Raw genomic sequence first — 26,400 nt, forward strand, 5'->3', positions numbered from 1 at the left:
CATAAAATACTTCTCACACATCATTTTAAAGTTTATGTAACCTGTGCTGTGCATTGTTTAATATCACGTGAAGTGTAGTTCTCATCATTACTGCTACCACCATCATCCTTATTTTTACCTTTATTTTACCAAGTGAGCCAATAGGGTCAGAGAGTTTCAATGAATTGTCCAAGATTATATATCCCCCAAAATGACAAAGCCTCACAGCCCTGTGATATAGGTTACTTTTATTAGTTCCATTTTACAGACAAGGAAATTGAGGCACAGAGTTTGTCGCAGTTAGTAAGAGATAGAACTGGAATTAAACCCAGGAAATCTGATCCAAAGCCTACACTCTTAATCTAGAATGTAGATTAAACTTGCCTCAGAGTTCAAAAAATAAGTTGATAAGAGGTGCTTTTTAAATGCAGTGTTTATCAAACATCTGTTTTTGAAAAGGTCTTTATGAAGGCTGTACTCTTTTCTAAATTGCAAGACTAAAATAGTCAAGTTTATTCAGTATTATAAACTAGAACCTAGTTCTATTTTTTGTTTATCTCTAATCTCTAAGTTATTTTATATGCTTTAAATCACATGGTTAAAGTTCTGTAAGTCAAGTTTTGTTATTTTATCTTTAATTGCTGCAGTTTTATTGATGCTTTAGATTGAATGTAGTTAGTAGTGAGTTTCTAGTTTCCTCTGGTTTTTTTTAAATGAGTGAACATAGTTTTGTTCAAAATTTATCCCTGAGGTTCTAAAAAGCCTAAACACCTACTTCTGCTTACAATAGAAAGCAGGTCCTTAAAAATGAAACGATAAATTCTACTCAAGTGTCAGCTGTCTGAGTATGTAGAAGTTTAGTACTTATGTAAAAGATTGTCATTGATTGTCCAGGTGCCGATGAGGTTATAAGACTTACTTTGAATCCCAGCACATGCTAGGGTAGCGGAATTCTCAAGTACAAGCTAGGAGACGGGGATTTTGGAAGTGATCCTTGGTCAAGTCATTTGAGAGCTTTTGTTCTTCTATTGTTGTTTTTTTAACTATTAAATCAGAATTATAATAGCTTTTGCTCCTTTCTCAGAATGTTGTTATGTGGAACAAATCAGGTAGGATAGTATTCTGGAAAAATAAGAAACACTAAACTAGTTCAGAGCACTACCATACATATTGTCATTGTTGTTCAGATAAGAGTTTCTAGACTGTCAGTTTGATTTTCTGATGAAAATGTAGTTCTGAGGTTAAATCCAATTATATTTATCTGAGGTGTTTGTTTACATTGTACTGTTGCACTAGGATTTTGTTGTATTCAGTGTTTCTTGAAATGTTTGCCTAAGTAGAGGGCTTATATTTGCAAATCATTTGAACTTTGTGACTGTTGATAAAAAAAGAATAGTGATTGTATTAGAAATTTCACTGTATCAATGAATTTATAATAAAACGTGCAGTATATAGTTCATAGCTATAATACAAAAACTGAGCCTTAATATTTTTGCTTAAGTGAGCTCTTGGCATTTATTAGTTTTAAAACAACATTTCCTAGAGTGTATTCCTTATAATTTTTAAAACAACATTTCCTAGAGTGTATTCCTTATAACATTGATTTAATTTAACAAACTAGTAGTTAATATTTCAAAAGAGGGGTTTATATTGCCCCCAAAATTTGAGAAACATTGAATTAAGTTAATAATAAACAGGTTTCTTTATTTGAGAGCCTCTTTAAGGCTGATAAAATACATTGTTTCCCCAAATTATTTGACCATGAAACTGTTTTGCAAAGCATGTCCTGGCACTGGTGTTCCACAGAGCTTATTTTGCCTTAACTTAAAATAGTTTGAATATAGCAAGAAATTATACTCACATTTATTTAAAAAATCTAGAGTGAATTCAGTCTTATTAAAATAACAATTTTTATCACAGATTTCAAAATGATATAATTATCTAAGCAGTGTCTCTTTTCTCTTAATTTGTAGGTGCGAAAAAAGGACCAGATCAATATTGAAACAAAGAACAAAACTGTTCGTTTTATTGGAGAACTTACTAAGTTTAAGATGTTCACAAAAAATGATACACTGCATTGTTTAAAGGTTAGTTCTGAATCATTTGAAATATTTTTAATAGAGTTAAAGTTTTAGTTATAAATGCTGGAAAAATGAAATAAGATGTATTTAAGTAATCTAAAGGAAGACAAAAAATAAGTAAAAAAAGAACATTAAAGAGATGAGCAAAATAGAGAACAAATAAGATGGTAGATACAAACACAGCTGTAAAACTGAAAGTTTTTTTAACGCTGTAGTTGAAAGGAGTCACGTTATGAACAACAAACATACTAGTATATTTCTTTCTACGAATTACTAAACATATATAGGAAGTCTGTACATTTCTTTGACACAAATTCATTTCTGTAAGTTCCTTTTAGGGGAATAATCATAAACGTGTGCACAGGTTTATCTAGAAGGATGTTTGTCACACCATTGTTTATAGTGGCAAGAAATTGTAAACAATTTGGACGTCCAGTAAATAAGAATCAGTTGAGTTTTAGTGTAGTTCGTATTATATAGCGTTATGTACCTTTTCTGTCATGCCCTAGAAGGATAAACAAGGACATGGAAGATACTCCTGTTAGTCAAAAAAAACTAAGTTATTAAATTATTAAATGATATGTCTAAATTTGTTTTGGTTTAAAAAATGTGCACAGAAAAAGATTGGGAGGATAAATACTAAAATGTGGTAATGTGTTTGTAGATTTCACACAGCTATTTACACAATGTTAACTGTGTATGTGGCATTTGTTTAAGTGCATAGCATCACCTAATAAATACAGCAAGGGCTTTAGTGTATTAGTTTCCATATATCTTTCCAAAAGGAAAGACATTAAATATGTTGAAGTATTTAGATAAAGTTTTGTGGTTGAACACAGAAGATACCCAGTGATTAAACTTGGCCTGTAAAGTAGACTTTTTTTTGCAGTGACATTTTAAAATTGTTGCACACATTAGATGTATAATATTTTTTTCTAACAGAATTGAAATGTGTCTTTTGGTTTTTCATCCCTGTTATTATTACAGATGCTTCTGTCAGACTTTTCCCATCACCATATTGAAATGGCATGTACCCTGCTGGAAACATGTGGAAGATTTCTTTTCAGATCTCCAGAATCTCATCTGAGGACCAGTGTACTTCTGGTAAGGGCTTGAACATCCTTGCAAGAGCTTGAGGTGTTTTGTTTTGTTTGCTTGTATTTTTAATTTTTTTGGTCTTTTTTTGAGAGGAGGTGGTAATTAGGTTTATTTATTTAATGGAGGTACTGAGGATTGAACCCAGGACTTTGTGCATGCTGAGCACACACTCTACCACTGAGCTGTACCCTACCCCCAAAGCTTGAGGTTCTTGATGTACTCCAGAGGTTACACATTTTGACCAGTGCCAGTTATTTTGCCCTGCCATCTAAAAATATTTCTACCTAAACTAGAACTCCAGCCGTTTCTGGAGAGCTGTAGAAAGTTTTCTCATTTGGCTGCTGCTGAGTTCACACTATTGTAAGGCGGGATTAAGTTCAGCCCCAAATAATTTTTGGCAGATTATGCAAGTGAACAGCTGCTCTAAATACTATTGCGTTAGAGCTGTCTTTACAGATATTCTTGGTATATTGTTACTGTGCCATAAGCACATAAATTATAAAGCTTAAAATTTTTAATTAAAAAAAACATAAAATATAAGCTTGAAAGATTAGTTTAGGGGAGACGACATTTAGCTAATTAGGGTGCCAAATGGCCATCAAGTTTATTAAACAATTAAGTTATTATGCTTATTGATAATATCCATGTGTTCGCTTGCAGCCTTGAGCAGGAGAGAGTGTGGTGGGGGTGAGAGTTGGTGTTAAAGGGAGCGCTGGGTCAGGAACCACCTCAGTGTTGCTTTTACAGAAGTGCTGATTATATCACTTTCTCCAGGTGCGCTGTTCTTTTAGAATCTAGTTGTAAGCTTGAATACTTCTCTGCCAATGATACTTAAAATCAAAACCATGGGAATTTATTTCTAATAAACAGAAATATTAATGTGAAGACCATCAAGTGAAATTGATTTCCACATTCTCTCTATGCTGATTGATGTAACAGGCATTCCAAGTTCAAAATAAATTTTTTTTGGCCTTTGACCTTTGTTATTTTGTTTTTTAATGGAAGTATAGTCAATTTACAATGTTTTGATTTATGATGTACAGCATAGTGATTCATTTATATATATATATTTATTTCTTTTCATACTGTTTTTCATTATAGGCTATTACGAGGTATTGAATATAGTTCCCTGTGCTATATACAGTAGGACCTTGTTGTTTGTCTGTCTTACATGTAGTAGTTAATATCTGCAAATCCTGAGCTTCCAAATTTATCCTTCCCCACTCCTTTTCCCCTCTGGTAACCATAAGTTAGTTTTCTCCAAGTTCAGATTTTTATTGTAAAACTCTTCCTCCTCTAACTCAAGCTGGTGAGGTTAAATGAGACCCTGCGTATGAAAACGTAATACAGATGCCAGGAATGCTCAGTTTTTTTTTTAAAAGAAAACTATATTTTATTTATAATAGTGAACTCTCTAATTTATTCACTCGGGAAAGTTTACTGGCCGTGGTGGTGTGGCTGCACATTGCATTGCTGAAGACCAGGGTCTTTCCTGCCCAACTGGTTTTCTTGGCTCAGTGGATCTTTCCCTCTCTTATAGCAAAAGCAGCTAGCCTTTGTCATTGGGTTTGTTTTTTGTTTTTTTTTTTACCACTTTCTGGGTAGGAGCCTTGTTTATCTGTCATCTAATGGTTTTGGGCTCCTCCTGTGTGTTAGGCGCTGAGTTCTGCAGGGATGTTGCTGCTGGTTGGGAGGGACAGTACAGAGAAATGAAACACAGCTGCCGTCCTCAAAGTGGTCCGTATTGAATGCTAATTCTAATGCAGTGTTGTAAGTGCTTAAACAGAGGTTTGCAGAGGCTGTGATGGGCTCGGGAGGGAGTACTTAAACCAGACGGAATGAGTCAGGAAAGCTCTTCCCTAACAGCTTCACTGTATTCACTGAGCGCAGACCCTTCTGTCAGACCCTTTAGATGTAAACGTGAAAAAGATATCCCTGCCCTCATGGAGCTTACAGTTCAATAACCCAGACAGATGAGTAAATAGACTATTGGAATACATGGGGAGGACACGCAGCAGAGCAGTGGGGGTGAGCATCGGGTGTAATGTGTAGAGGAGACGCTTAATCCAGTCTTGGTGTGTCAGGAAGGGTTTCCTGGAGAAAATGGTGTTTATTTTAGAGACTAGCCTGAGTCTTAAAGGCAGAGAAGAGAGACACATTGACTCGAGTGGCCATGGATAAGACTAGAGAGGCAGGCACACACTAGATTACACGTGAGGAGCCCTGAGCGCCATGCTAAGAAACTAGGGTTTTCCCCTGATAAGCAATGAGTATGTTGAAGGATTTTAAGCAAATAGGTATAATTAGATTCATGTTTTTAGAAAGATCAGTGTGGAGGAGATACTTGAGGTGGCTGAGGCCAGATGGAAAAGGCTGTTTTCAAAACCTAGGGGGAAAGCAGTGAAGAAAAGGTAAGGGTGAGAGGAATGGGGAATGATAACTGGCTGTAGGAAGAATTTTAGGAAATAGAACTGATGAGACAGGCTAGCATTTGTAGACAGTAGAAATATATGCACTTTTATGTTATTATTTTGCTACCATTTTTCCCAGTTTTATTGATATGACTGATACAACATTGTATTAAAGGTGTACATATGATTTGATACATACTTTATATATATATGTATATAGAAACGACTAACATAAGTTTAGTTAACATCCATCACCTCACATAGTTGCAAGCGCTTTTTTCTTGTGATGAGAACTTTTAATATCTACTGTTTTAGCAAATTTCAAAAATATAATACAGTATTGTCAACACTGTCTCTTTCCAACCAGAGAATCCCCCTAAAGTAGACAAATAAATTGGTAAGAATTTAGAACTGGAATATGTTTTTACAAATTGACTTCTGTGTAATAGAAGGACATTATTATATTGCTTTTTAAAAAAAGAGGTTGTCATAGAAACATTCAATTATACAATTTAAATTGGCTTATTAAGTATTTTATAACAACAAAAGGAAATGAGAGTTTTTCCATTTTGCATTTTTAGACTAATTTTATGGCTGTCTTTGGAATTCACTATTGCATTAATTATATAAACAGAATCTAATAAATGTCCTCAGTAAATTTGACATTAAAGAATGACTCAATTTCCTATAAATTTCTCATTTGAGTAATTGCTATGTATTGTTTTTTCCTTTAAATGCATTTTTTCCCTTCTCAAAAGTGAACTTTATAATTTTAAGATTGTATCATTTAAAACTATTTCTTACTTTTCTAATTGCAAAGTGAGTATTATACACAATACATGTGTGTTTGCTAAGTGGAAAAACGAAACGTTCAGTAGGAAGACTCATGAGCCTTGTCTGGGCGGTTTAATTTAAAGGAATGAAGTTGGAATAGTTGACTCTCCCACTGGAGACCACCGTCTCCCATGACTGCTCTCCAAATACAGAGAGGAGAAAATTCTTAAGAGAGAAGATGTGTTGATTATAAAGTAGTAAGAGTAGTGTAGGAAGTTCTATAAATACTTACCTCAGCTGAGAAAGAGCAGGGCTAAAGTCCAACTCTTCAGAAACATTGTACTCTTTTATCTTGGTCCTCAACTCTTTGAAGCTCCACTTGTGAAGTTACTCTTAGCACCTGACAACTAGAATATTTTCTCCTCAGTATCAGCTGTGTAAGTTAGAGGTAGCTTTAGAGACGAAGTAAGTGTTCTTCTGCCAAAATTCTAAATTTCCACAGGATTTATACAACTTAACAGAAAATACAAGATGTATTATTGTCAAAGCAAAATAGTTATTTATTAAGCATTATCACTGTATTCATATTTCATTTCACATGAATTCATTTCCTTAGCACCCTATGAGTTAGGTGAGGAATAAGACGCACAAGTAGGTTAATAATAAGCCCCAGGTCCCAGCGAGCCAACATTTGAACTTGGACAGTTAGACTTGTGCTGTGCTCCCTTCCTGCTTTCCTTAGCTCAGTGTGGTTCATTGACTTCCTTACCCCGCAGGTTATAATGACCGTGTGCTGTGAGGTTAGGACAATGAGATTCTTGTTCAGCATTTTAATTTCAAAAGTTAATCCATTTTATTTTGCCTGAGCAATATAAAAAACAAAGGGTGAGGGAGAAAGTTAATATATTTTAGCTTAGTTTTTGAATAGGAAGAATCTTTTAAGTGTTAAGAGAGGATTAATTTTTTCTGGGGCCAATTTAAGAGCATTTCTATTGCAAATTTAGTTTTGAATTAGTGCCTTCTTAGCACAGCAGGCAGCGCGTCAGTCTCATAATTTTGAATTATAGAGTTATGTCAAGAAAAGTTTATGCATTTGAAAAAAAAGAAGTTAATGCATTTCTGTACTTTCCCCAAGTATTTCCACTTTAGAAATTCTAAAAGTTTTCACTGTCCATATAGTAAGTAGTAATACACTGTTTGGATTTTTGAAATTAATTGTTGTGTATAGTAAAACTATTTTATCAAATTTTAAATCATTTGTTTTAGGAATTATTTCTCGTTCACTTTGCTTGGCATAATAAGCATCTGGGTATAGTGTAGTCTTTTTTTTTTTTTTTTAACTTATGAAACAAAGTGGGAGTGAGTCGTGTTGGAAGGATACTCAGATGGAATGCTGCTGTGTGGTTGTGGTATTTTTGTTTTTGTTTTTGTTTTTAATCTCTTAGAAAATTGATTGGGGTTCTTCCTAATCTTCGGTTGGAGATTTTTCTTGTTTCCTGAGAAGCAGCTTCATAGCTTGTATTGCTATAAACTTCCCTCTTAGAACCGCTTTTGCTGTGTCCCAGAGGTTTTGAATGGTTGTGTTTTCATTTTCATTTGTCCCAAAGTATTTTTTGATTTCCTTTCCCCAGTCTCTGGTTTGAAAAGGAATTTTGGCTAATAGAAGAAGATGTTGGGGGATGGCCATCTTCTGAGGGGATGGGGAGAAGTCGTACTTGAAAGCAGCCAGTGAGGGAGATCAGACTGTCTAGCTCTTCCTGACAAAGCATGTGTCGTTGGGCAAGTCACTCAACTTCTCTGAGCCTTAAGTTTTTTCACATATGAAAATGAGGTCAGTAAAGCTTACCCTTCCTTCTTCAGAATTGGGTAGAGCCAACAGAATTATGTGAGAGCACCTTCCAAACTGAGGGGCTTTGTATAGCATAGTGCTTTATAAGATGTTGTGTCATTGCCTTCAGATGGTAATGGTGTTAAATTTGAACTATTTATCACTTTTCATTGCAGGGTTAGGTGGGTATTGAAGAACTGCTATGAGAAAACCAGTCTTGAGTTAGTTGGGGAGGGGAAAATACAAAATGTTCAGGAAAGTCATTCCTTGTGAAATTTAAGGAAGAGTTTCTACAAAGGATCTTCCTATTATTAGGTCAGTGGAAGATAGCGAAATGGGTTTTCAGCTGCTGGTGTGTAGTAAGTGGTCCCGGCTGACTTCGCCCTACTGGTCTAGGCAGACTGCATGGAAGACTGAAACTTGAGAATAATGGACAATTTATACAGAAGTTTTAACATCTTTTTAGGTAACATCTTTCAAAATGTTTTAATGTTTTGAATGTTGAACAATTTCAGGAGGGTTCTGATAATGACGACGATGAAGGAGAGGAAGAAGAGGAAGAGAACACAGATTACCTCACGGATTCAAACAAGGAGAATGAAACTGATGAAGAAAATACTGTACGTATGGCTGAAAATTCAGTTTTTGAAACTGCTTCGTTTTCATAGTATTTCGATTTTAGTCACAGAAGCTTTGGTTTTTGTGATTATTGAAATAATATTTCTTTGGAGATTCATTTTCAATATGTTTTTCTAAGTGCTTTTCTTTATTAACAAGTTCTTTGAATATTTAATAATGTTCTATATTTTGTTCATTCATTGCTTGAGTTATGTTGAACAAGTTATCAATACAGAAGGCTCTGCCATACAGAACACTATTAAAGTTAGAATTTCTGGTCTGAATTTGTTTCTGTTTTGTTTTAATAAGGAGGTAATGATTAAAGGAGGTGGACTTAAACATGTACCTTGCGTAGAAGATGAGGACTTCATTCAAGCTCTGGATAAAATGATGCTAGAAAATCTTCAGGTATTAAATGTTGCTCTGTTCCAAAGTACTCAGTACAAAATATTGCCGCACATTTGATTCTGGTTAGAGGGTCTCTACTATCTAAGTATTTGCCTCTGTGGCAGCTTTTTCCTGATTCAGACACTTTGCAGTTGCCAGTGCTTCTTGCGTCCCACACCTTGATGTGCATGTTTCTTTAAACTAGAGTGAGGGAAAAATGTAGTAAGTTTAAGACTTGAAACAGAGTAATTTCAATGTATCAGCCTCCACCTTTTCTTTCTCAGGTCATATCCTGTTTCTAAGACCCCTTACTTGCAGTTTGTTTACAAGTCAAACTACAGAAGATAAATATTTGGGGAAATTTAATTTGGTAAATTTTTAAGCTTGGTTTATAATTTGAATAACTTGTACATAAATTCTCGAGGATGATTGGTTATGTGATGTTTAAAAAATGTTGCTTAATGGTTCCTGATACTAAGATACTAGATTTTATAAAAAGCCCCATCTTCCCAGTGATTCAGTAATCACATTTTATTATAGTTAAAACTAAAATTCCGTGGGCTGCGTACTTCTGCCCCGTACATAGCTGCTGTTACGCCCTGTGGTGACTGGAGAAGAGTGCCTTTGCTGGAACGGTGGGCAAAAGCCCCACGGAGGGGCTCAGTGGTGAACTGCGGACAGGGGGGAAGTGAAAACGCCAGACACAGGTTGAGCTGACTCTTGAGAAGTTTTGCTAGAAAGGGAAGAGAAATGAGGTGCAGCTAGAGAAGTCATAGTGAAGACTGGAGGGTTGTTTTTAAGGTAGAACCTAGGTACTATGGTGTATATGCCAGTGGAGTAATTCTTCGGAGAAGAAATACTGGATTTTACTGTCATTGATGCTACCAAGGCCAAAAGCTGTGATAATGTACAGATTAGCATTACAGATGTATTAGGCCAATTTGCATCTTCCTCCACACGTGGAAATTTCTTCATACATCTAGAAAGCTCTTAATTTATGAAATAAATCTGATCATTCAGGAGCACAAGTCATCAAATAAAACATGATCATTGTAATCCCTTTGAAGAGGTAATAAACCGTTTACTTCTTAAAGAACTGTTTCCTGTCAGAGGAGAGTCCAAAATAGACCTAGAACATGGCAGTTTCATCATGATGAAGTTAACACTTCAAATCAGTTGAGGGAAACTGCATTATTCAACAAATGCCCAATGAAAATAAAACTGGATTTCTGTTTTATTTCCACACCAGAATAAATTGCAAATCTATCAGAGAATCTTAGGAACTGTGAAGACCGTTGAGCCCGGCATTAAGCCTTTACCATTTCTCTTCACACAGTGCCGTCTCATGCCGTTGGTATTCCCATGTTGCAGTTAAAGAAGCAGGCTTGCAAAGACAAAAAACTTGCCCAAGGTGGAAGGCTAGCGAGGGGTGCAGTCTCTTATCAACCACTTGTTACATTGCTTTCCAGCACAGAACGCCATAAAAACCTTATAGAAATAACAAGCCAGGAAAAAAGTACCTGCAGCCTACACAGCACAGAGTTAAATACCTGTACTGTACCACAGAGATCTTACACACTAAGGAGAAAGATGAATGACTCAGTTTGTTGCTGTTGGACAGAGCGATCACAGCCTGCTAACATGCACTGAGAAGCAAACAGCTGGGCCTTTATCAAATCATCAGATCTTCAGGTTTAAAAATGGCAGTACCCTTTGTGGTTAAGTGTGGGTAAACATCCAGGTTTTGTAAAAGTAAACCAGTGCAGCCTTTTTTAGGGAGGAATTTAGGAAGCCTGTCAGATGGGCTGCCATTTGATTAAAAACGCACCCTTAATAATACTCCGTCAAGTGCATGGAGTTAAATATATCACAGAGCTGTTACCTTGTAGTAGAAAAAAGCTGTCTGTGGATAGAGGAGCAATTCAATAAATAAGGACACACCGTTGTAATTAGCTCTGTATATTGTGAACTAGATTCCCAGGATACACAAAAAGAAGGAAAGCTTGTATGTTTAGTATAGAACAGTGTGTGCATCGTGGCTGCTCGTATTTGTATGTGTATATTGAATATGTTTATATGTGAATATATGCAAGACAGTCTGAAAGGAGGTGACCCACTGTTAATAGTTGTTGCATCTTGGAGTCGGCAGAGGGAGGCAGCTGGAGGGATTGATACGGACACACTTAATAGTATATTTTTGTATTAAAATCATTTTTGAAAATAATGTTAATTTGTAATCAGAAAGATAATTTACAAATCAAGATTTGTTTAACATGATTCTTTCAAATTTTAAGCAAAATGTCTTAGTAAATCTTATGAACCTGGGAGAACTTCAGGTAAATTCTAGCAAGTTGGAACTGAGAAATCAAAAACAATAAAACCTTACACTTTTATTACCATTTTGCTTGATTTGCAAGACTCGCAAATATGGAACCTATATCAAAAGACTGTTTAAATAGTAGTAAAGCAGTTTTAACACCTGCATGGCCTTTCAGCATTACCTGCTTGGCTTTGGAGAGTCATGTTCAGCTCTTGTCTCATTTGTACTTCATTCATCAGACTGGAGCATTATTTGAGGTTCCCTGACTGCGTCCTTGCTTTTGCACGTGTTTTTCCCCCGCCTAAATCCCCTCCATATCCCCAGACTGCTCTTTCACTGTCTGCTTGGAAGAAGTCAGCTGAAGTCTTTAATGTTCTCAAGTGTCCCATCTTCATTCAGCCTTTTGTGAAATCTCAGCACCCACCCACCCTCAAACAGGCCCATGTAGTCCCTCCATCCCCAGCACACATTATGCATACCTCAGATGGCGCGTAATTATTATTTCTCTCCCGTACTGAACAAGTTTATGACTCTTTGAGGGTAGAAACTATCTTTTAATACTATTATCTCCAAGCCTAACACACAGTAAGTTATTGGTGAAGGTTTGTTCAAATAATTGGTTGATAGATCCAGTGTGAATGTTAAAAATAATTGGTATCAGCAAGCAGGAAGTTTATCTGAACATCAATAGATTCCATTCACTGTTAAATATGAACTGAGCACCTGCTGCGTGTGAAGCACTGCCGACTGAGAACATCAGGGAGAGTGTATACAGTCATCACCCCAGCAGTCGGGTGGGGGCTTCCCACAGACGAGCAGGCAGTCGTGGCCCTAGATAATCATGAAGGAAGATGTGTGCTGTGAGTGTGAATGAAAGGGCACAGTGCGTTCGAGGAGCGGGAATGTCATAGAGCCCACAGCACTGTGTGTGCGCACTTGGGAGAGGCTGGAGCGACATAGAAACAGGAGCCACATCCCATTGTCCTTCCGAGGCACGTGTAAGGATCGGGAGGCGGGGACACCTGCGCTTTCAGAAAGATTACTCTGGCTCTGATGATTGTTCTAAAATACAACACTGAATGGATTGTTTGCAGTTTACACGTATCCACAGGTACTTGGAATATTTACATTCTTTTTCATTTCTGTCTTTAAGCAACGAAGTGGTGAATCTGTTAAAGTGCACCAACTCGATGTTGCCATTCCCCTGCATCTCAAAAGCCAGCTGAGGAAAGGGCCCCCACTCAGTGGTGGGGAGGGAGAGACAGAGTCTGCAGACACAATGCCGTTTGTCATGTTAACCAGAAAAGGCAATAAGCAGCAGGTAAGAATCTGTCCGCTTAATGGACTGTTAGTTTCAGGTGTAAGTAGGAACTTTGTTTTGTAAGTTCTGAGTTACCTTTTGCTTATAAGAAGGAAAGACTTGGAAGCATTTAAAGCATTCAGTGGTAGAAATAATTTTATCTGTTAGGAGTATAGAAGACACATCTTGGCTTCTATCGAATGGATATTTTTTAATGGAAAGGACATTTAAAATTTAAATTCATCTGCCTTTGTTAGGATGTATAAATAAATACCTTGACTTTCAGGTGGAAGCTTTCATAAGCTCAGGGTGGGAAAGGAGGGTGATCGCAGATAATCTCAAGGAAATGCTCACTTGCCAAAATTTCTCTTGAAAAAAATCATTGTTTCCTGACCCCTGATCCTTCTCCATTCTCCTTAAACCACCTCTTTCTTCTTTCCCTTCCTTATAGGTGGCCCTCAAAATCATTTTCCCAGTTACTAAGCTATCACTCTGATTCATACATTCACTCATCAAATACTGAGTGTCTGCTATGTGTCAAATACCATCCTAGGTGTGAGGCTACAGTGATGAACAAGACAAAGCCCCTGCCCTCGTGAGCCAACCCCCAGCTCAGGGAGAAAGATGAACATAATGTACGTGCAGATAGTGAGAAGTGCTCTGAACACAACAGAGCCTGGCTCTCAGACACAGCTCCAGGATACATCATATATTATCAGTTCTGTAAAAAAGATGCTCACACTTTAATATTTCTGAAATTAAGCTGCCTCTTAGAGTTGATGGTATCTTGGTATAATTGACAAGCCTTTTTTTTCCTGTTAGTGGTATATAAAATAATGGTGCATCTTATAATGAAGAGAATGTTTAGTCTGTGAACTAGGGTGGCTATCACAGCTTGTGGACAAGCTCAATACCTGGCTCCCACAGTCATCCAAGTAGTCATTTGACAGGTGCTTTTATTGTTCACTTGCTATATACCAGGCACGGTTCCACCAGCAGAACATACAGCAGTCAGCCGCACCTCTCCTCTCTTGGGAGCTAATTCTAGTATTAGGAGGCAGACGTAGGGAAATACATAATGTCAGATTGGGGACAATGCTGTGAAGGACAGTCAAGTGAGACGGGAGGGAATAAGGAGACTGGGGTGGGGAGGCTGTTGTGGGTGAGTGGTCAGGGGAGGCCTGGCCTCAGGAGTCCTCTGTGAGGGGAGGGATAGTGTGTTCCCTCCCTGCCAGTACAACCTCAAAGAGATGATGAATTCAAGAGATGAATTACCTACCTACTCTTCTTACCTGGCTGCTTTGCTTGAGTATTTTGTAAAACAGTAGTATGTCACTCCCTCTGTATTTGCATATATTTACAGCTATTTGAAACCAGTCAGTAAAACCAATGAGAGGAAAACCAGCCAGCTGATTAAGAGCTTTATAACGTTGGGGCCTGTGATTCACATTAAGAAAGTCAGACTTCCACCTCTTTTTTTACCCTTAGCATCACAGATAGTCATCTTATTTGATACTAGGAACAGAGAATGACTTTAGCTGCCTTCTCAAAGCCTTAGGGATTTCTATTGAGACTGTGAATATTTCAGTATTGCCCAGAACGCCTACCTGTAATAAAATAATAAAGCAATTGTGATATTAATAATAACAGCTAAAATTTACTGAGTTCTTACTGTACTTCAGACATTGTTCTTTTATATGTAATCATATCTTTAAAATTAATGTATTAATTTATATAGCCATGTCTTTGTTGATTTAAACTGACAGGTTAAATGTTACTTCGAGTATCTGCAACTTGGATACACCTGCTAGACTCCACAGTTACTCCTCTAGGGAAAGATTAGAAAGTTGCTTCAAGTCCTCATTCTGGAAATTGTTCTCATAGCTGTGGTCTTTCTCTCTGGAACTTTCATCTCTGTCTCTGGTGGCATATGATTTGACCCAGCTCTGTTCCCAGGGCCTGTTGAATGGAGCTCTTCTCTGCTGCTAGTTTGGTAGCAGCTGCGTTTGGAGGCACAGGCGCAGCAGAGCGCTTGCTGCGTGGCCGGCCCTGGAAGTGAGGGATTGCGGTACGAGTTACCGTGACGTTTCGCAGTGACTGCTGCTTGGGAAGAGTGACTTTATGGTGAAGTTTTTGTTGCGTGTATTAGATCCATGTGTCTGAGCTGAACTTTTTCATTTAGTTATTTTTGTGTGTGTCTTCCTGAATTTTGAAAAGCAAATGAAAATGTTTATTGCAGGAAGTGATGACCATTGTATTTAACTTTGTTTCACTTGTGTTTGTTAGTAGAAATAGAAACAGTTGGGGCAAGCCTCATTCCTGATACAAACTACTTACTACAGAGGCCTGGGGACAGGTGTACAGAGTAGTTAAGGATGTCAGTTTCTGTCTGTTGGTTGTTAATCTCATTCTTGCAAAGAAGGTGATTTTTCAAAAACTGTCTTTTTGATTCTATTTTGCTAAATAAAATAGTTTTATTTTCACAACGTGTAGGAAGTAATGAGGGAGACTGTGAGTCTGGATGTCAATAAATTATTTACATGCATTACTAATAGGTAATATTTATGAAATACCTAATACCTGCTAGGCACTGACCTGTGCGCTTTACATATTTTATCTTGTTTAATTCTCACAACAGCCCTAAAGTTAGAATTGATACCCTCGTTTTACAGATGAGAAAAATAGTGTTCTTAAGTGATTTGCTGGTCATACCAGTAAATGATAGGGCTAAGGAATAAACTTTGAGTACAAAAACCCATGTTCTTAACATCTTTGCAGCACTGCCTAGCAAGTATATATTTTATGAAAGAACTGATTGTGGAAAGGAAACTTGGGGAAGGGGCAGGAAAAAAAAGAGCATAGAATTCATGTGAAACAAGAAAAAATTGACCATCATCAGACCACATATCTTAGAATTTAGAAACAAATAGCCCACAGCCAGCAGTTTTTAAAGGAGATGTGGTTCAGGAGGATGAGAAAGTGCTTTGTTAAAAGGCTGTGTTCAGAGACTTAAGAACAGGAAGGGGCACAGTTTGTGGAGAGAGTATGGAAAAAGCAACTATTTACTTTCCTTTTTATCAAGAAGAAAGATTTTAGCCTGAAAGGATAAATTAACGATTGGGTAAAATTAGATAGTATTAAAAGAGATTCATCTGCTTTAAATAAGTCGCAGTCTTCAGGCATAAGCAAATTACATCCTCAAGGACTGAAAGGACCTGTGTGTAATTGCAGATCAATTGTCATTAAACTCAGAAAAGTCCTACAGAATAGGACAGCAGTCAAAAGATTCATAGTGGTCAAATCTTTTGTTTTTCAAGACCAGGGAAAAAATACATTCTGAAAACTCTATATTCCAGGAAACTTGATGTCAACTTTAAGCATAGTTCTAGATTGAGTTTTAAGACAGGTAATTTTAGTCATTAGGAAAATGAAAATTAAAACCAAAATGGAAATATTAACTATATACTCACTAGAATGCCTAAAATTGAGAAGACTGACCATATCAATATCAAGTGTTGGCAAGGGTGTGAAGGAACTGGAATTTTCATATACTGCTAGTGGAATGCAAACTCCTGGAAAACAGTTGAGCAGTTTCTTAACCAATAAAACACATCAGATAGTCCCACCTTTTCCGTGCCTAGCATTTTTTCATTTAAGCAAAATGAAAACACACGTCCACACAGACAATTGTATGTGATTTATGACTGTATTTGTAATAACCCCAAAACTAGACGCACCCTGAATGCTGCCAGCAAGCGATCGGGTAAACAGATTATGGTGTATTCACTCAGGGGGCTCTTTCTCTTTCCCAGCGTCACGGCTGTCTTCAGTAAGATGAAGGTCTGTTAATCCTGAAGGTGGACTAGATTTGTTCTGTATGGTTCAGAAGGGCAGAACTGGCTCCAGAGGGTAGAAACGAAAGGGTGCAGATTACAGCTTGCTGTATAAAAGCCTTTCTGACAATTACCCATATATAATAGGGTCTACACAATGGAAAATGATCCCCTGTTGCTTAGATGCGTGCTACCGGACAGGGGACAGGAAAGAGGAGCGTCTGCTTTCCGTGGAGGTTGAACTTGGCCTTCCACTTCCCATCCAGCCCTAATAGGTTGGTCTCTTGTAGAGTAACACTGTTATGTTTATGTTCTTAGACCGTCTTTATTGACTTATTAGGAATGGAAAGATTATGATTTTCCTAAACTTGTTTAAATCTACTTATTTTTTTTCCCTCTTGATTTTCTCAAGCCATTTGTGACTTCTTTGTCATTTTTTTCTCAGTTTAAGATCCTTAATGTACCCATGTCTTCCCAACTTGCTGCAAATCACTGGAACCAGCAACAGGCAGAGCAAGAAGAGAGGATGAGAATGAAAAAGCTCACGCTAGATATCAATGAACGGCAAGAACAAGAAGATTATCAAGGTATCAGCTCGTTTCCAGGACGGAAGGGGGAAATCGCGATGCCCCTTGGGCTTTTAGAACATAGGATGTCAAAGGTGTTGTTCTCCACCTTTTCACGGCGTGTTTGTGTATATTTAGCCTGAGAGGCTGATTGTTTTTTACATCCCACTCTTCTCTCACTTACTTGTAAAAGAACACTAGTGGAAGTCTCATCACATTTTGCTAACTCCATAGTTCAGTTAGATTCCATCCTGTTAGAGCCATGTTTGCAGGTGACACAAAGACCAATTTTTAGTTGCCTCGTGTTGCCAGTCAACTGTGAACAAATTAACTCAACAAATACCATCTCGTTTTGTCTGTTTGATAATTCTGGTCTTGAAGGCCCTCTGTTCCTTCAAATTTGAGGGTATATTCAAGTTAGGATTCCAGTTTTATGCAGACATACCCAGCACACTTGGCTTAACTGGAACTTTAAATACAGAGGTTATGGACACCTCCTGAGCCAGCCCAGCCCTTCATATAGGGCTGTACTCAAAAACTGGAAGAGATTGCTGTGTAAATAAATAATTGGTTTTCTATCTTTAAGTCCCACTTCTAGAATACTCTCTTCCAGCTGACACTCAACATTCTTAATAACAAATAATGGTAGTTAACAGTCAGTGTAAGTGCTTACTGTGGGTCAGACACTTGAGTAGCTTTCAAAGCATTTAATCCTCACAATTCTGTGAGATCAGTGCCCATTATTATTTACATCTTACACTTAGAGACACTGAACCGAAAGTCCCATGGCTAGTAGGTGGCAGAGCTGGGACTCGAGCCAGTACTGTCTGGCTGCCGTCCTGCCTGCTTCTTACACTGTTGACTGCCTCACAAGACACTTGGGTGGTGGCCGCACTGGCTGTAAGGGGGGCTTTGAGTGTTACGTGGCAGTCAAGAGCGTATCTCATCTCTAGATTGCTCTTTGGTACTTGTTCATCGTTTCAATCTGTGCAATGGTTGCTGTTCCTCAGCCGGCTCCCTGAGAGACTGTCCTGGGCTCTGGCTTCTTGAGAGGAGTGCATTTACCAAGCGTAACCACCTGTTCTGTTTGGCTCCTAATTCCAGAAATGCTGCAGTCTCTTGCCCAGCGCCCGGCTCCAGCAAACACCAATCGGGAGCAGCGGCCGCGTTACCAGCATCCGAAGGGAGCGCCTAATGCAGATCTAATCTTTAAGACTGGTGGGAGGTAGGACCCTCTCTTGTTTCTCCCTTAGCCATTTTCTTCATCATGTCCGTGTGAATAACTTAGATAAGTATACTGGATTATACTTAATGATAAAGGCCGAATTAGCAAACTTAGAAAAGTTGTTGAGTTATAGATAGGTGAGAGAAGAAAACCTTTTAGTACAATATTTACAGTTTTGGTTTTTGGGGTTTGTTTTTTTTTTTTTTTTTGAATCTTGATTTCAGCCACACCATTCTTGGCTGTTGCTTTCTCTGAGTGGAGTTACTTGTATTTTTAATTTTTCTCTTTTGCATTTATGGAGAGGACTAGTTTTAGATTCGTTTGAGAGAAATCAGAGGCTTTTTGTTGGGACCTCTCAAGCCACTGTGAAGTAATCGTGATGTTTACTAAAAGTCAAAACCCGTTTGCTAGTAAGACTTTCAGACGTGCAGGCTGAGTCTGTCTGGGGTATTTTGTTTGTCCGTTTTTGAGTTATAAAATGTCCTGCAGGGGTTCATGCCGGTTCTTCTTAAACGTGAGTTGCCTAATGTGAAATAATTAAAACTCTGTAAGGAATATCACATGGAAGATGTTCCCTAATAAGACCTCATTCATCTTTTTTTAAGGAATAAAGTTGTTAAAGTTTCTCTGGGATCTGATCTAAAGACCTGTCGGTCCCGCCTTCTATCTTGTGTCTGGGTTATAATCCGCAGTGACGTGGGCTTTGCTGCTCTGCCTGCTCTCCCTTGGGCATCCAGGTTTAGCCTGCGGCTGTACAACAGCCCTCAGATGTCCCCTTGTTGTTGGACGGAGACAGGCACACGGGTGCAGAAAAGGGAGCTGGGGTCGCAGAATTGGTTCAGTGTCGGGAAGAGTAGCGTTGGGGGAAATGCAGGTGTCAGAGCCTTTGTCTTTTACTCTCTAAATGTGTTTGTGTGTTCCTGGTAACATTTTTCTTAGAACAGTATGCTCAGACAACTCTAATCCAGTTGCAGTTTAAGAAATTGGTTTGTCATGACAGCTTAGGAATCTGTTTTTTGTCAGGAGGAGGGTTCTGTTTTTTAACACCTGTTGAGTTTTTCAGAAATGATGTACAAACCTGTCTGATTCGGTGTAAGATGCTAGGTTGAGCCTGTCCGTAATACCTTTTATTATTGCTGCTAAGATGCAGACGCTGGCTCAGTTAAGAAAGGGGCCATGGACATTTTCGTTTCCTCCTTTTACATTTTCTTAGAGGAGCTTTAAATATATACCATTGTGTTCTTGGTAACGTCTGTTCTCTCTTCTTGTCTCGTTATTAGAATATTTCTATCTTGACGTTTTTCCATCAACTGCACCTGTCTTAGTGCAGCCTTCCATCCCTGAACAGCATTGTCCCTAATCCCTTCTCCTCTCCGTTCAGATACTGCAACTGTAGCATCTTTTACTAATTTTTCAATGTTTGGGTGACTTTACAGAATCAGTAAATATGACATTTGCTGCATAAATACTATTTGCAGTAGGATTCACTCCCTGCAGCTTACATTCATCCAGCACCTTCCATGGGTTCAGTCCTACACTATGGAAAATTCAAAAGTAAGAGTCTCCACTCTCAAGCTTATAGTGCAGTAGGCAACTGAGTCCAGCTACTTGAAAGAGCTAGTTCTGCCCTAGTCTAAGTAGCCAGCGTTTCTTAGGCAGCAGGGAGCAGAAATACAGGGAAACGTGTAAGCTTACATGTGTGGTAATAATAGATGTGTCTGTGAACACGGAGGCATGCCTTTTTTAGTTTGCTACCAGTTACTCAGTTGTCTTTCAGAATTCTTTGTTAACTTTCTGTTTTGCTTCCACACACACACTGTGCCTGCCTCCCCAGCTTTTCCCCGACACTGTCCTCCCCGAGCCAGCGCTACCTCAGCGCTCCGTTCCGTGCTCTAGGACGCCGTCTTGGCAGCCCTTGGCACTTGGACCCTCCTTTTCTTCTCGGCACACTCTCATCCCTTGACCTCTGTGGCTCTGCTGTCTTCTGGCCTCTGTCTTCCCTCTGTGACCTCCGCTTCCTGGCTCCTGTCTCTGGGATGGGCTCGCCTCCACCTGGAGGGCTCGTGTCCCTCGGGCTGGTCCTGAGCGCTCCTCCCTCACCCCAAGCGCCCTCCGCCCCACCCGGGGCTCAGTTACCATCCACGCCTCCGGCCCGGGCATCACGTTTTAGTTGCTGACTGCACGTCCAGCTGTCTTCTGAACGGCCACCTGGATGTCCTACTGGAACATCAACCTCAGTGTGTCCCCAGCTTCTCTCCTCTGTCCTCTAGGTCAGTGAGCGGAAGCCCTGGCCACCCCCTTGTGCAAACTAGAAAAGACAGGTGTATTTTTGACCCTGTCCTCTCCCTCAGCCTCCACATGTGGTTAGCGCACACGTCCTCTGACACTGCGTAAGCGGCTGTCTCTCTCGTGCCCCGTGTGCTCCACCCCCGCCGCCGAGGTCCTGCATCCAGCTGTCGTCACCCCTCGTCTGGGTCGCTGCCCGCGTCGGCTTCTCAGTCCCCAGTTTCCGCCCCTTCCACGCCATTCTCTGCTGCACCCACGCTGTCCTTCCTCCAGCGCAAGCCTGCCGCCGGGCCGTGTGAGCGAGCTGCCCCGCGCACACCCCGCGGGGGCGCCTCTCGGCTTGCGGGGAAAAGGCCAGGCCCCGCAGCCTGGGTGACGCGACCCCGCGCGAGGCGCGCCGCCTCGCTGGCCTCCTCTCGCCCTCCTTTCCCCGGCTCCCACCGGGCTGGCCTTTCCGTTCTTCTCGTTAAGCTCTTTTTGCCTCCCTCTGTTTGGGACCCTGTCGTGCTCTTGCCCCGGACACCTTGTCTTGTTTTCCGTTCTGTCTCCTCCGCAGCTCTTGGTGCCTGGCACAGAGTAGGTGCCTGGTAAGTATTTGCTGAATGGACAGGGGCTTTTAAAAATCTACGTTTAGCCATCTAATAAAAACGTCTTCTTGTGTTACGCTCCCCAACTCTCTCCTTCCCCTTTGTTTTCCTGATTTTGTGAGACTCCCACCGCTTGGGCTGCCCACTGTACCTGCTTTAAATCTCGTCTTAAAATTATCACTCAAAAAAAAAAATCCTAATTTGTCCAGCACTCTTGAAAATGGCCCTCTGTGAAGTCTTACCGTTTTATGGTGTTTTCAAAGCCAGTGCTCTTAAAATGCTGGTGCGGATGAACATCGTAGAGGAACAAGCTAACGAGTAAACTTGGGTTTTTGAGCCTTTCAAGTAGCAAGAGTTCTTTGCTATGTTTTAAACTTGAGTTTTAAGTGAAGAAATGCAGTCATTTGGGAGAACGTACGTGATGGGGTGGAGTCTTTTGGTGGCTTGGCTTGGCTTTGTTTTCTTCTGTTTTTAACGCTGGGCCAGACCTGGTAGGAAGGTGTGTGTTGAGAGCCATGCTCCTCGGGCATCTGCGTGCTGAGTTCCTGCACAAAGGAGGCAGGAGGTTAAAATCTGCGTGAGGTTTAAGAAACTGCTTTCGGTTTTACTCCTATCTTGGCTACTACTTTTTTTTTAAGTTACTAATGTTGTTGACATTGTATGACGGATAAAAGGGAAGTTTATTTACAAACTGGTTATTAAAGCATTTTAAAGTTTTTCTTACCTATGGATTTTGATACGGCTCTCAGACATTAATCATGATGATTTTTATATTTTTCTAATCTGGACTGAAGTAAGGCCGTAAGTTAACATTTCAGCCCTTTTCGCGGGGAGTAACGCTCTAACAGAGTGTAGGCATTTGCTTATCACGAGTTAAAATGGCAGTAGCGCTGTCCGCAGTGCAACTGTCAGATACTCCGTAGTGCGGGACAGGGTTCCCTCCACTCCGCCAGTGTTGATAAAGCCTGTGACCCTCGGCATTCGTGGCGAGTGTTAGCACTGATGTGGTTTGTGTGCGGCAAGTTCACGTGGCTTATACCAGTGCTCCACAAACCTTAAAAATACGCATTTTAACCATCTCGACTCTTAATTAAACTGCTGGTTCTGATTCGTTGCTAACAAGCTCCCAGGCGATGTCAAAGCTGCTGGAGTGTGGACTGCACTCTGAACAGCAAGAGGTTGTAAGAGGCGTGTCTTACTTGCCAACGACCGAGGTGCTTTTCCTGTCGTTCACTGCGCTTATCCGACGCGCTCTGTTTTAGCCGCTGCTCTGTCTCGACTCCAGGAGAGAGACCTCCTCTTTCTCTCAGGGAATAGTGGTGTTACTGACCTTTTTCCATTCAGTTCAGCTCTGCCTGACATAACGGACGTATCCAGCTGAAGATACTTTTCCACATTTGCATTTTATTCTTTGAAAGTTTCTTGCCAATGCAGCTTGCCTTGTGAGAGGCAAACTGTGTTAGTTTGCTGGAGCTGCCGTAAGAAAGCGTGGTGAACTGTGTGACTGAAACCACAGAGCTGTTGGTCCCACAGTTCTGGAGGCTGAATCCAAGGTCAGGGTGTCGGCAGGGTTGGTTCCTTCTGGGGGCTGTGAGGGATTCAGGCCTCCCTCCCGGCTTCTGGTGGTTCGCTGGCTGCCTTTGGCCTCCCCGGCTTCCACAGCACCATCCAGTCTCTGGCCGCATCTTCCTGTGGCGTCTTCCCAGCGTGTGTGTCTGTGTCCAGATGTCCTCTTGTTATGAGGACACAGTCATAACTGGATTTGGGGCTTGTCCTTCTGTCTGGCTTCATCTTAATGAATTACATCTGCAGCGACCCTGTCTCCAGCTAATGTCACATTCTGAGGTACTGGGGTTAAACTTCAGCATATAAATTTGGGGGGGACACAGTGCAACCGTAACACAGACCATGAATTCTCAGCATCTTAGGAAGCAGTTATAGTAGTTGTATGCTGGGCCCACCCCTTCCCGTCACAGTCAGAATTGCTCTCCTTGGTGCCCCTCTGCTCCCCGTTGTGTCTCAGCCTGGCAGGCGTTGTGCGCTCTTGAGAAGCGCTGCCTTGTCCGCAGACGTCGGTGAACAGTGGCTGGTGGTGTCTGGGGGCCTTTTCTCGCCGGAGGTTGTCCTCAGTACTAGTCCTTTAACGTTGCCCTGTTTGTGCCTCTAGGAGACGCTGATCCAGCAGCACGTGTCATTTCATTAGGTCCTGTATCTGATGTTGTGGATAGTGGAGTCCTCCAGCAATTGAGTGAGAGCAGTGGACACATCTCAGCATGTCGGTCTAGAGACTTGCGAACTTAAACCTGGGACAGGCTGGGGCCGTGAGGCGGGAAGAGCAGCCTCTGCCAACACCGGAACAAGCCGACGCTTCCCGACGAGGCGCGAAAGGCCTTTTGTATGGAAACCACGCGAGGGTTAATCTTCTGTTGAGAATGGCAGTCAAGGAATGAGACGGTTGACTTGACTCCTGAGCAGTTACACTGAGAGGAGCGTCAGTGAGATGACTGAGCCGGAGAAGAAACGGTTGTGATGGTAATGGTATGGGGGAAACGAACTTGAGGTTAAACTTGATTTGAGTTACAGTGTCTCTGAATTGAACATCCCATGTTGGAAAAAGATACACTTGGGGGCTCCAGGACTGCAGTAGACAAGCATAGAGCAAGCGGTAAAATCTCCTAGTGAAAGCGCACATGCAGGACAACAAAACGATGAAAGACCCACACACAGATAATCCACCAGGAAGGCTTCTGCTTAGGGATTTGTTTCAAGAGGAGCAAGAGATGAGGGAGGAAAACCAGTTTTGTCCATCAGAGTCAGTAATACAACATTGCCTATTAGGGTAAGAGGAGAACGTGGCGACTAGTGTGCAAAGAGCATGAACCCAGGCGGCGCAGGGGCGTCTGACACCAGCCTGAGCGCAGGGGTAGGTGAGCCCATTGTAAGTATCATCGAACACAAACAGCGTGCCAGGCAGACGTCACAGAAGACGGACGAAGGACAGCCAGGGGGGTCCGGAGATTTTGTTGACCTTCATGGGTTTACAGCCTCTGTCTCTCAGCAAAGTGTGGAAACAGTAGAGCTTTTCTTTTGCTTTGTTTTTGTTTTGTTTTGTTTTGTTTCTCCTCCCCCCACCCCACCCCCAAATAGAAACGAGGGTTCTTAGTCTGTTTCTGGCAATCTGTTAATTCCTTAGGATAGCTGTCTTTTGTTTGCTTTCCGATAGGCGTAGTAAATTTAGTTGAAGAGCACATCTGTATGCTACAAACTTGATTACATCTTTTCTAGCTATTTTAATTTTTTTCCTTTTTACCACGCTTCAGTTTCTGCATGTAGAATTAAATAAGAAACAAAAGTTGTAAAGTTGTAACATTTCACATGGAAATGCTGCCCGATCTTCACCAGCTTCAGAAATCTGACCTTTGCTGATGCTGCAATAAAGTGTTGTAATTTAGATTTGGTGTGGTTGTGTTTTATTTGGTTTGGGTATTGGAGACGTATAAATGGGTAAATCAGTATCTTCCACAGTCATCTTTGTCCTTTACAAAATAGTGTCAGAGACGATCTCTTTGGCATTTCACTAATAACGTTGCTCTCTTTAGCATCTGTATTTATATTGTTCTCCTGGGTGCCTGAGTTACCTTACCTTTGGATCAGTACAAAAAGTGTACAACAGAATAAACATTTTTAGAATAGGCTTGAGGCTGGTTACAATAGGAAATAAATGTTGGCACCGCACCGTGTAGCTTGAGGCGGTGTTTATGATCTTACCGCGTGTGTGTGGCAGGGCTGATAAACGCCTCGGTAGGACAGGCAACTCAGAAAGGAAATCGCGAGAACCAGTGTTTTCAATTTCTTTCCAGGTATTCGTTCCAAGGTGACTTAGACAGTCCAGAAGGTGTGATGTCATTATCCTTCCTAAAATTTCTAAAATTCAGCTGGGAGTCATTCAAATTTGAAAAGAAAAGACTTGATGAAAAAAATTTCAAAACTCAATTCTGTTAACCCTGTTTTCCAAACCTCATCATCGCTGACCTGTATACTGTTGCCTGCTATTCTGTCCTGGGGAGAATGATTTATAAGTTTTGTCATTTTTATATTATTTCTGAGTTTTAAATTTTTGGAAGGAACCAGGGATAATTCTTTTGTGTATCATGCACAAGGCAGAAAATGCCTGAAAATCAGTTACGATAATTCACCTGTGTTCATCTTTCATCAAGAACGGAGGTCCCTGGCAGGTGTAGCATGTGATGGGAGCCATAAGGAAAGTGGACTAAATAAGGTGGTGCCCATCACTGTACTTTATTCAGTTAGATTTCTGTAGCAGAGATGGACTGCTGGTGACCAGGTTAGTAATACGAAAGGTTCTGTGTTCACCAAGGAGCTTGTTTATATTTTAAAAAATAAATGGAAAGCCTCCTGAATTTGCAGAAGAATTTTGGTCTGTCTTCTGGGCCTCTTTTTCCCCCTTGTGATCCACCAAAGGTAAGCAAATGTTAACAAACCTGATGTTTGCTGTCAGACGTCTCCCTTTGATTCATTGATGCCTCTTGGGGAACAAATAAGCTAAAAAGGCCTCTGGGCAGCCTTCGGGACCCTTAGGTACCTCTCCAGGTGAGTCCCTGCACTTGCCCACGAGAGCCGCCCAGGCCCCGTGTGCTCGTTCTCCGTACAGTGGTTACACACCTGACTCGTGCAAAACACAGCGGCTAGACACGCCCAGCGAGGAGCCAGGCCAGAGAAGGAGAACGCACTTGAGAAGGACACCGAAAAGCACCAGGGGGGAGGGCGTGGCACAGGTCCCTGAGGGGCCCCATAGGATGTTACTTAGTTGTAAATAGAAGAGACCCAATTTGAATTCACTTAAACACGCAGGAGATTATCGCAGGGATCCTGAAGTTTGAAACCAACACAAGAATGTCGGGCTTTGGAGATACCTGAATGCAGTCAGGACCCTGAGGCGCGTGCTTCCACTCTAAGTTGGCTCCGGCTGCCGTAACAACCTCACACAGCAGACGTTTACTGTACCTCACCGTCCCGGAGGCTGGAAGCCCATGCGCTGTCCGTTTCCCGTGAGGTCTCTCTCCTCGGCCTGTAGCCGCCACCCTCG

At 40.7% G+C, this 26,400-nt stretch overlaps 1 protein-coding gene across 1 annotated transcript in view; it reads left to right on the forward strand.

The window, feature by feature from the left end:
- Positions 1 to 23,729, forward strand: part of LOC116280058 (regulator of nonsense transcripts 2-like) — a 42,954-nt gene extending 19,225 nt beyond the window's left edge. Inside the window, exons 4-11 of the mRNA XM_072955118.1 lie at positions 1,953 to 2,066; positions 3,048 to 3,164; positions 8,687 to 8,791; positions 9,099 to 9,197; positions 12,650 to 12,817; positions 17,075 to 17,216; positions 18,300 to 18,420; positions 23,461 to 23,729. Coding sequence (XP_072811219.1) covers positions 1,953 to 2,066; positions 3,048 to 3,164; positions 8,687 to 8,791; positions 9,099 to 9,197; positions 12,650 to 12,817; positions 17,075 to 17,216; positions 18,300 to 18,420; positions 23,461 to 23,470 — 876 coding nt within the window. The 3' untranslated portion in view covers positions 23,471 to 23,729. The remainder of the gene's footprint in view (positions 1 to 1,952; positions 2,067 to 3,047; positions 3,165 to 8,686; positions 8,792 to 9,098; positions 9,198 to 12,649; positions 12,818 to 17,074; positions 17,217 to 18,299; positions 18,421 to 23,460) is intronic.
- The last annotated feature ends 2,671 nt before the right edge of the window (positions 23,730 to 26,400 follow it).

This window comes from Vicugna pacos, chromosome 35 (genome assembly GCF_048564905.1).
Source record: "Vicugna pacos chromosome 35, VicPac4, whole genome shotgun sequence".
Classification (NCBI taxonomy): Eukaryota; Metazoa; Chordata; class Mammalia; order Artiodactyla; family Camelidae; genus Vicugna; species Vicugna pacos.